The sequence below is a fragment of the Solenopsis invicta genome, chromosome 5, assembly GCF_016802725.1.
Source record: "Solenopsis invicta isolate M01_SB chromosome 5, UNIL_Sinv_3.0, whole genome shotgun sequence".
NCBI classification, from domain to species: Eukaryota; Metazoa; Arthropoda; class Insecta; order Hymenoptera; family Formicidae; genus Solenopsis; species Solenopsis invicta.
The window spans coordinates 9,896,359-9,908,417 of NC_052668.1; the positions used below are offsets into that span (position 1 = coordinate 9,896,359).

The following is a 12,059-nucleotide window of genomic DNA, read 5'->3' on the forward strand; positions in this document are numbered from 1 at the left end:
CTATGCATTTGCAAAAAATTGTTAATTATTTCGAGAATAAATCATATCAAACCCAAAATAATTTTTTTATTAAGATATCCTTTACACATATATATTTAGTACATTGATTAGCATAATGTTTCTTGACAAAATATATAGTAGTACATTATTTCGTATATTAAAATTTAAAAACAAAAAATAGAGTTTTATTATTGAGTATAAAATAATTTTTTCTAAATTTCTCTTTACAGTAATATGATTGTAAATTATGGTAAATGCTGCACATATTAATTTATATATTTATTGAGTCGAATTCTATTTAAATAAACATAAAATGCATTATCCTTTACTTGATATTTTAATAATATTAATTTATATGTATCTTCTGTCATTTTCTCATAGAATACATGACAATAAAATAAGACAGGGATGCGTTTGCGAGCTACAAAGAAAGACAATAATTTTACTTTGTTATTTTAAAGTATGATACAATGAATATTACGCATTACATATATTATGATAAATGTTTTATACCGTAGCAAAACACTTCAAAGACGACACGAACAATCCGCCGACATTCAGGCCAAAAGATTTGTTGCCTCTTAATAATAGAAATAATATCAATTTTTGTATATATATAGGAGTTATATACCATTGGACTTCGTATCTATATCAGTAAAACAAGATTCAATAATTTCCAAAAGACTTGTAAATATTATAAAGAAAAAGACTTATAAATATTATTTTAATTTTTATTACTAGAGTTTGTAATACAATTATAAGTACTATAAAAAAATTTATAAATTAAATTAATTTTTATTATTATAGTTTGTAAAACGGTTATAATATAATAAACTATGATATTTCTTACGCAGTGAAAGATACGAAATCATAATGATCTATAATTTCTTGTCCGATAAAATTGGATAAGAACATGTATATAAAACAAACGAGCATTACTATAAAAGTTAGTAGAAGTTCTCCAATATCAAATTTAGATGATACTATCTGAAAAAGCTAATGCATATGTGTGAATGTTGAAACCAATTTTTAAATCACAATTTAAATTAAAAAACTTATAGAAATTACTACAAAACATGGTTTAAAAATTTTTAATTACAATTTCACGTTAAAATCTACTTATTTTTAGAAATAAAAATAAAATTAAAATATCTTTATTAAGTTTTAATTCTAATATTGAACATGTGGATTTATGGCGTCTGACAGAAAGCAACATCTGTTTGTTGTAAAGTCAGCAAATCTGCCTGTTTCGCTGCCCTGCTTCAAGAAGTAGACGGTAGTAGGGACTCGAGGCTCTATAGACATTATGAAAGACCCAGATATAATGTTAAATGCAGAGCAACGTTAGGAAGTAACGCTTGTAACGCCGTTACCGTTTTCGTTGCTTTTTTATGGTAACGAGCGTTACTTTTTTGTCTGTAACGGTAACAATAACGTTGTTATATTTTTACAGTAATGATAATATATTCAGCCATTACTTTTATCGTTACTTTATTTCCTTATTATCTATTCAATGAATCGCGCGCTGATTGCGTATTAGAGTCTTGATTGGGTAGAAATATTCCGTATAAACAGTTCTATCCAAATCAAATAACAATAAATTTTAGAAAATTAAAATAATGCGCAAAGTACATTTAACTGGAAAATGTTATTAAATATGTGATTCATCGTTAAATTAGTTTAAAATTGATTTGTAGTATTGATCAATGTATGATTTATTATCACTTGTAATTAATCATAATTATTAAAATGTGTCAGAATGGTTTTTTTATCACGCAATAAATAGATTTTTTCTCATTTTCTATATTAAAGGATTCCATACGATTTGAATGAAAAAAAATATTAGTAAATTTTCTTGAACCCTTTGCATCATTTTTATTCCAGTGAATATAATTTTGTGATATTTGTTATTTAGAGGTTTTTGGGGTCGTTGAGTACGATTTCGGTGTAAAAAATACAAAATTCAAAATGACGGATTTCATATGGCAAACAGAATTTTTAAAATTAACCAAATTTGATTAAAATTTTTGAAAATTACATTTGGTATATTGGTCTGCCATATTATATCTGGCATTTTGTATTTTTAATATCGAATTTGTAATTAGAAACCTTAAAAACATCACTGAATAACAAGTTTCAAGCAAATCCGGTTGATTTTGATAACTTTGTCCGTCATATTACTTCTGGCATTTTGTACTTTTAACATCAGATTTATAATCAGAGACCTCAAAAACATTCGAATAACAAGTTTCAAGCGAATCCAGTCGACTTTAATAATTTTGTCCGCCATATTGTATCCATTACTTTTAATTTTAAATTTTTAATATCAGATTCATAATCAATAACTTCAAAAATCCTCCAGATAGTAATTTTGAAGTATATTATGCAAAAGTTTATATTTTGTAAACAAATTTAATTTCAAAAAACAATTTTTCAGTATATATTTATTAATAACAAATTATTTATTTAAAATATTATTTTAAAACTTAATTTATTAGTTAGAGGAACCTTTAGCAATTTAGTAATACCAAACATGCTAAAGGAATACGTAAAATAATTGATTTATTGATAAAATAAACTTGGATAGTAGAGTGTAGCTCTCAAAGCTATATTGTGACGCAAAGAGTTAATTTTTAATATAGCTTTCTGATGAAAATTTAATTGAATAATGTTTTTTTTATATAAATCGTATTCTTTCAAAACTTGTTGAATAAATATAAAAGTTTAATAGATATAAAAAAATGTTCTGTATATAGATTAGAAAATTTTAATAAGTTTTAATACTTATTATTACACATATTATTGATTATTAAATAATATTATTTTAAAATCTAACACCTTAATACTTTAGCATTACAAAAAAAGTAACAAAAAAGTAACAAAGCGTTATTTTCCAAGTAACTGTAATGTGTAACGGCAATGTGTTACTTTATGAAATCAGTAACAACAGTAATAAATTACTCCCCGAGTAAAAATTTTTATATATAATTATATATGATCATATATAAATCATCATGTACGAAATTTGTCTTTATATGACCATGTATGAAAATATATGAACATATATGAACATATATGATATAAAAAATTTATTTATAAATATTCACTTTAATATTGTCAAAAGCAGTTTTCTTAATGTTAAATCTTAAATAAAATAGAAATGTTGCTTAAAGTAAGAAAAAAAAATCAGGAATCTTTCTCAATAATTTTTTTTCGGAAATTTTCAAGCGACCACCCTTCCAAGTCGTAACCTCGCCCAACGTTGCTTGACCTGTAAGACCGCTGCGAACTAGGGGCCTATTCTCGAAAAATATCGCATACAAAAATATACGAAAATACTATAGTATATGTTACATATATTATAGAGTTCCCTAGTATTTTCGTATGCGATATTTTTTGAGAATAGGCCCCCTGATGCCTGGTGATGATCTGTGAACACTTTATGTTAGGTTAACATATCTATATCGAGTCAATATATATTATTGAAAAGATGAAACATATAATTAAAGCATATTATTTATATAAAAATATATAAAATTATACTTTTTTACGATTATGATTTGAATGGATAACCGCTTGAAAATTTCCAGAAAAAATTCTTGAGAAAGATTGGCAATTTTTTTCACTTTAAAAAATATTTTTATTTTATTTAATGATGAAGAAAACGGTTTTTTACAATATTAAAATAAATATTTATAAATAAATATTTTTTCCGTAAAAAAGTTGTCAAATCAACGAAAGCAACACGTCGCGAGCAGGCTAGAAAATTTTGTAAATAAGATGAACACTTTTAAAATGTCTAAATGTAAACGTATTTTGTTTTTGCGACAAAAAACGCACTATGCTTGCGCGGTAATAGCATGCTTTCCAATTGATATCCAAATTCGAATATCCTATGGACATCTAAAAATTGGCCATTAATAGACGTCTATTTCATGTCCATGGATGTGCAGACATAAAATAAATTTAAAACGGATGTACATAGGATGTCCTGTGCTATCTGGGATATAATTATATATGGTAGATATAATCAGATATGATTGACCTACCTAATTATGAACTCATATATAGTCATACATATTTATATCAAAATTATATATGATTATACATAGCTTCATATTTAAAACCTACTATTATACATATATGATCATATAAGATTGAATATAGAGTCATATATTTACATATATGGACAAACATTACTTCATATCAGATTATACTTGATAATATACATGATAAGATAAACATGATAATATACATAATAATATAACCATATATAAATTATATATAATCATACATATTTTTATATAATTATACATGAAACATTTTTACTCAGGTTTTTACAAAAAGTAACGGTAACGGTAACGCGTTACTTTTTTAAGGTAACGTAATATTATATGATATTATATGCATTTTACTGTATAATTTGGCATTTTTTTCGAATAACAAAATTTTTCTACTTGAAAACTCAAAAATATACAAAAGTACGAGAAAATACAAATTTTTTTATTTGGATATCGGAATTTAGAAAAATTATGATAATGTATTATATTTAAAATCTGTCAAATATGGAAAATAAACAAAAAAAAATAAAATAAAAATAAAAATGAAAATGAAACGGGCAGACTATTTGATGACGTCAGTTAGAGACCTGCGCGAAAAGAACTAAAACTTGTCCATATTGCTGACACACTATGTTTTATTCCACCATGATAGAAATTACGTACACCAAGGCTTTTTGGGATTTACTCTTAATATTTTATGGTTTAACAATTAAAAGGCTGAGAATCAATACTTACAAAAAAAGGTACGAAATGTCTCCCTCTGATTTTGACGAGCCTTTAATATTTTATAGTACAATAAAAGTAAGAGACGTATTCCTTTATAAGAAATGTCTAATCTTACTTTTAGGGAGTGAAACACCCTAAATTAAAAAGAATTTTTTTTACATTGGTGAGGAAAAGTGTAAAAATTTTTTTTTATTACTGTTATAACTCTTCAAGCCATTCAATTTTCAATTAGAACATTTTTTTCTATCTCCTATAGTTTCGACGATATACGCTTCAAAAGAAGAAAACCGATTTTCTTCAAAAGGGTGTTTTACCTCTTAAAAGAGATTGGGCACGTATAAAAAGATACGTGTGTCTTTTATTTTTATCTGTACTACAACATATTAAAGGCTTGTCAAAATCGGAGGTGGACATTTCCGTGCCTTCCCTTGTTAGTGAAGGTGAACACTAAACTTGGAAGTTGACATCAAAACATTTAATAGAGTGTCTATCCTGAAAGTTTCAGGTTTAATATCGAATATTGAGAATCAACACTCAAACTTTGAGGTTGACATCAAATTTGGTGTCTAGCCTAAAAGTTTGAGGATCAATCTCCAAATTTGTAGTGTTAACACACAATTTTTGAGATTAACTTTCAAAGTTGTGGATTAACTCTCAAAATTTGGGGGTTTTTTGATAGAGCAGTTATAATGTTCTTAAATCATTCAAGGATCATTGTCTACTGTTTGCCATTGCATTGACAATTAAGAAAGCGTCTTTGACAATTATGCGTAGTGTATGTTAATATCCAATTTTCAATATTTCAATAACATGTCCTCTGCCCATAATTGTTTGTATTTTGATGGTTTATATGGCTGGACAAGAATTAATACATTTGAAATGTTCTATATAAGTCTTAAACCATGTTTTTAAGTAAAGAGAATTATTTTCATCAACTTTATTGTTACAGCTCCTAACTTTGACCATTTTTTTCAAATTAATATTTTATAAATAATTAAATTAAGAAAGTTGTGCAAATTAAACATCTAATATTAAATTTGATAATATGTATTATATAATCTAATTTTAAAATAATACTTTTTTTACATATGATATTTAAATTTATTTTTGAATAGTTACCCAAACATGGATTTAAAATAAAAACAATAAAAAATAATCATCAAATATATCAAATAATATCAAAATTAAAATTAAAAATTTTCTTCTATATACGTCAATTTTTACAATATTCAAGTTATAAGATGTCAAAACAACTACTGAAAATATATGATAGTTTATTAATATAAAATAGCATTAAGATATGCTATATAATATTTATTGAATATGAATTTATGAATAAAACAAAACTTACTCGGAAAGTATTAAGGCTTAAAGAAAGTACTCCAAATGCTATTAAAAGCATAAATGAAACCTCAAAGTTAGATATTAAATATTCGGAATACCTTTAAAAAAATTAATTGTTATTGTGTCTATTATAGAGATATTACAGAAGTACTTACATCATTGCTTTTCGATGAATATGTATACCGCAAATAAGATTCCTATAAACAAAATTCTTGTTTTTCAGATTAATATTTTGTACGTAAATTTCTATTGCATTCTTGATACGGTAACTGAAAATAACTTAGCTGTAATTATAAATGATAAAACTGAAGAATATTTCCTATCTAACACTCTTACAAAAATATTTAATCGTTTTTAGCCCGTCAGGACAGTTAGTTTGAGTAATAAAAACGAGCATTTGGCTTAATAAGTATGATCCCGCAAATAGGAAATTTCTTATTTTCTGGAAAAATAAATGGTTAAAGCGGGCATACGAGTATATCTGAGTAGTAATAACGAACTTTTAAGTATTTTTAAGTGGTAAAAGTGTGTTATGTAAATTTGAAATATAAAAACATATTTACAAATACAAAACTCGATTATCATTCATAAGCATACATACTGCACTTCTCTGAAGTTGGCATCTCATTTTTCAAAAAATGAATTTTTTTGTCTGCCGGGTATTCTATCCTCTAAAAGTAAAAACGGATATATAAAAAAAATAGGTGTCCCTTATATTTTTAATCCGTACTACAATATATTAAAGACTCGTTAAAATCGATGGACGATACTTTCGTATCTTTCCTTGTGAGTAAAAGAACATAACCATGATAAAAGACCAACAGAAAACAATAGAAAGTGCCAGAAACCTGATTCAAAGATTGAAACGATAGAATTCTATTGTTTTCTAATCAGGTTTCTAGTACTTTCTATCATTTTCTATTGGTTTTTTTCAGGGAAGTGAACATACATCGAAAGCTCAACCTTTCTGAGATATAAACATTTTTGTACATTAGTATCATGAATGACTAACTGGCTTTTATGTGTCGTATGCGATGTGTACCTCAGTATATCTACCATTTATTAAATAGAGTAATACACTTATATTTTTAGTACGATATCTTATATATGTATGTATAAAATCGCCAAATAACATGTAGATCCGTAATCACTGGTTGATGACAACTGACTGATTGCCGATGAATTAAATCTTCTGTAATAAAATATGTATAGAAATGAGAAAATATAAAACGCGGTTTATAAACACTAAAGTAAACATCGCATGCGACTCGTAGAAGTCAATGAGTTATTAATGATGCTAAAGTTTCTTTGAACATAAAAAAGATGTACAAATCCGGCTATATAGCCTCCGCGTAGTATATTTTGAGTAATGCGATAGTGTTGTAACTTTCAAATGACCTTGATTTGACCTTGGCGGCGCTATTCAACTAATGGTTCTTTTTTATTTCACCCTTCAAACTGTATAACTTTTGTTTGAAACATTTTTTCGTATCTTTTATACTTTATAAGATATTTCGTTGCAAAAGTTAAAATGGGACACCTTGTATATCTAATACATCTTAAAGCTCGAGTACAGTTCAGGCATATTAATAAAACATAATACCATGTCTATATTGCAACAGAACGTAATATTTGTCGTATTGGACAGCTTTAACAATAAGCCATCGAATGAATAAAATGACTCCATTAGGAGGTCAGAACTATTTTCAAGAGGACTTTAAAAATCTAAACCTATTTTTTCTTTAATGCTATCATTATTATCTACAAAATTATATATGATTGATGACTGGACGCGAATAGACCAAAATAGTCCAAGTGTTTTGAGTCTAGAATGAAAATAATTGAATACTCTTAGATGTTCATCAGAAGGTGTATTTCAGAGGTTACCATTGCTATATCGTTTACATATCTAAAGTAAAAGAAAGATGTAAAGGAAAGTTTATTGAGAACTTGTGTTTTCAAAGTTTGTAAAGCTATAACTGGAGAGAGAAGAGAGCCCGTTGAAGCTCCAAAAGTCTGTTTATAAATCTTGTTGAAAGTAAAGTATGGAATTTAAAACAAATTCTATATAAATTTTTTTTGGCAATAAAGTTTGTTTTTCAATAACATGCAATTTTTCATTTAGGTTCTTTATCACAAGGTCTACAAGCATATTCGTGAAAAAAGAAATCACATTTAAACCAAATTATGATCCACACGAATATAAACATTTACAATAATAATTTTTTTTATCAATTCTGCACTATTAATTTTCGTTTACGGCTTTTCTGCTATTCCTCCGTCTTGTATCCTCAGTCTGTATTTTGTATCTATACGAAATTTTTAGAGTCTTTGCGGTCGATTTTAGAAAGCGACATAGAGCAAACCGGGGAAGAGAAAGCCGGAGGGGACTTTCCAGTCTCTCTTTTTCTCTTTCTTTGCAAAAAGATGCCAACTTCACAGAGATATACAGTACACATTGTACATTTTGAAACCGCACGATTCAATAAAGATTATAATTATTAAAGGAGAAGAGGGTAATATGGCACTCATTTTTCTTTTATTGAATAATTCTTTTATAATCAATACTTTCTATTGAAATTTTAATGATAACATTTGTCAAAGTGTTGTTTGATAGATTCTAGACTCAAAGTAATAAAATATTTATTATTTAATACGTGATTTATGAAAATCTAATGCACTGTATAATCGTTGGAAGAAAAAAATGTGGTTGTAATAAGGCTATAAAAATAATTTTAAAACTTTAGTTTAATTTAAAAGAAACACAGTACTTTGTTACAAAACTACATATTTTTAATTTTCCATTGTTTAGAATTTTCCTGCTTTCGGAAACTTTAGAAATACCATTAGAAATTTCTCTCTCATTAGAAATATCATTTTATCCCTGTTTAACATTAAACAATCTTAAAATAATGTCTTTTATGTTTTTACACATTGCCCTCCATGACAATCGATTTATCGAAGAAATATTTCGATATAAAAATGTTGCTTAAAAAATAACGCTATCTGAAAAAGTTCATGTTAAATCGATAGTCAAAGTTTATTGTTGACACTTTTCTGTAATGCTGATTGGTTCTTCCCCTTTGTTTTGTCCTCCAGAATAAAAATCGATTTATCGAAGAAATATTTCGATATAAAAATTTTGCTTAAAAAATCATATTAATAAAATTCCATGTTATTATTTTAACTTTGTATAACTCGAAATGTGTATAGCCAAATAAAAAGTTAAATAACAAAAAAGCACTCGAATGTGTGTACATGAGTGTGATGATATACTCAAACTTAAGAATAATGAGGAAATATGTGTAATTAAAGATTAAAAGTGTACCTTGAAAATGTTTAGAAGTGCTCAAAAGTAAAAATGCCTTGTAACAATTGCCAGTTATTATGTATTGCCATATTAACATCACTAAAACGCGACGAGCTACTAAACGAATAACTCTATAAGCAATTGTTAGAATACGTCACCTAATAACAGAAAAAATAGGAGTAGTCATATTGTCGACAGTAACCAATACCCTCTTCTTCTCTGTTATAGAAAGACAAAGGCAAAAAGAACAAAGGCATCAAAAACATTACACTAAAAACTTTTGATTCACATTTCTCGCGAATATTACATTATGCCATTTACCCATAAATTAATAGAAGGAAAGTAAAATATATTTAAAGTTAGGCGAAATCCGTGGGTATCCTACTTGAAAAACGAGTATTGAAAATGGATAATCTAGTCAAAAATACTCATGCATACTGGTGTACCTATATCATTATGTTTCTTCACAATAGAATGTTCTTGTTTGAAGATGCAAGAAACAGACAAAAAGGAAGAGCTAAAATCGGGCTAAAAACTTTATATGATGATGTGGAAGTGGTAAATTATTTTTGTAAGAGCAGTAATATGAGACAAGCAATAATTTTAGAGTTGAATAGTTGTAAGTTTGAAATCAGTGATATATTTTTATAAGGGAGGGTGGGGCACTAGGTGACAGAGGCACTCACAAGGGAAACTCTCGAGGTGACACACTCCAATTTTAATGAAACTTTACACACATTTAGATAACATAATCACCTCGAGAGATTCCCTTGTTAGTGACGAAACGTAACATCGCTCAGCGTTACTTCTTTAGTTCCATTGCTATCTGAAACAACCGATATTCGTTAATGCACGGATTTAGCTCACGGCTAGATTAACAGAATAGATTCGAAGCGGGAGAGAAAAAATAAATCGGAACGTGATATTGAGATATGATTGACGTGACTATGACTTTTATTTCTAACGCAGCGTTTTAATACAACACATATATATTTTCACAACAATAAAAAAGAAAGAAAGAAGAAACAAAAGACGGGGCGGAAATATAATTTGTTAGAATCTAATTCCTCGAAGAGACAGTAATTATCGCGAAATGAATACGGTGGGCTATTTACAATTTATTCGCAGGCGGCCTTAACCACGAAGCTGCGAGGGAATCTCGCGGTTCTCGGAATCGGTGCCGGTTTCCCGAGTATTCTGGCTAGCCGAGTTTCTGGGCGCAGTGTACGACGCGCTGACGGCGTGAATACGCGGGCTAGCCCAGTGCGCTTATACGCCGAATTAATCGTTCCCGCGACGCGTCTGGCTTAATAGCCGGTGGAGTGATTCTGGCCGGTGTGGAGTCGCCGGATTTCGCCAAGAACATCCGGAGCTATTAAGTACCTTGGTGGCGGCAAAAGACCTTTACCAGCTTAGTCTTCGGGGTGGCTATGAGGAAGAGAAATATACTCTCTCGAGCTTCGGCTTGCCGAGTACCTCAACAGCGGCAAAGAACTTTTATCGCTTATTCTCGCCGGAGAGGAGTTGCGGATCAGAATCGGGAGCGGTAAATGGATACCAAGCGTACGAGCGGAGGCCTTTTATACCCCCTGGCTCGTGCGTTTGGTCGTTTTCGTGTGATCTCGTTTTCTTTCGAAATTTTATCTCGAGATTTCTGTTTCTTCACGGTCGCTGGTACAAGCGTGCTTTCGCGGGGATTTCTTCGTGCGACTAGTCGGTGGTGCGCGTGCGCGCGGCCTTTTATCGCGCACGGGTCCGCCTCGTGCTAATGGCCGTCTTTGGCCGCTAGCGGTGTTATCGTCGTGGAAGCGTTTAGGTAGGCGCGAACGCGTCTTCTGTTGTTTAAAGCCAAACAGCGGCCAGGTGTTCACCGGGAATAATGCATGCAACATGCATGCATTGTTATAATCTATACACAAAAATAAAAAGTTTTAAATGTATAAAAAGTTTGCCGATAAAACAATGGCGTTATGATAGAAAATATGCCGTCGTTATAGGTTCTAAAGTTTTGAGTTCACCAAAATCAGGTATGAATTGCACTTTTTTAACAGTTAATGCCAGAATTTCAGTATTAATGAAAAATTTTAGTTTAAATGCTGTTTATGGTAGCACGTTTACTTGTTTCTCGTACTTTTGACATATGTAGCAAAATTATTTAAGCCTTGGTATAATTTTTATTGCCTTTGTAATGTTTATCGACCTTCGGGGTAGATAGTGACAGTTTTTGACGAGACACATAGTGACGACACTGCACATGCGCATGTAGCCATAAGACTCTCATGTCGCTGCACTTCGGCGATATGCTAGGTTTTTTAGCCTGTGCAATTGTCAACATTAACGATTAATATATCGCTTTAAGAGGATGCTATAGTGACGGGAATTACCGACCATTACAGTGTTCATTAATTTTTGAATTGGCTTTACAGATCACAAAATCCTTTTGCAAAATAAAAGTACGCACCAAAACAAAGTCTGCTCTGGTAAATTTTATGAGAAAATCGATCAAAAAGTTAAAAATTCATTTATTTTCGACTCGTGGATCTGTCAACCAAGGTTAATTTTTGTTATTTACTAACGTTCTGTAGCTCGTATGTATAAAATGAGACCAGGGCGGACTT

The 12,059-nt window shown here is 29.2% G+C and overlaps 1 protein-coding gene across 1 annotated transcript in view; it reads right to left on the minus strand.

The window, feature by feature from the left end:
* Positions 1–28: 28 nt before the first annotated feature.
* LOC113004278 (odorant receptor 49b-like) overlaps positions 29–12,059 on the minus strand; it is an 82,388-nt gene continuing 70,357 nt past the window's right edge. The window contains exons 5-9 of the mRNA XM_026137145.2: positions 6,287–6,400; positions 6,139–6,229; positions 851–996; positions 514–646; positions 29–421 (exon numbers count right to left, since the gene is read on the minus strand). Of these exons, the coding sequence (XP_025992930.2) occupies positions 368–421; positions 514–646; positions 851–996; positions 6,139–6,229; positions 6,287–6,400 (538 nt within the window). The 3' untranslated portion in view covers positions 29–367. The remainder of the gene's footprint in view (positions 422–513; positions 647–850; positions 997–6,138; positions 6,230–6,286; positions 6,401–12,059) is intronic.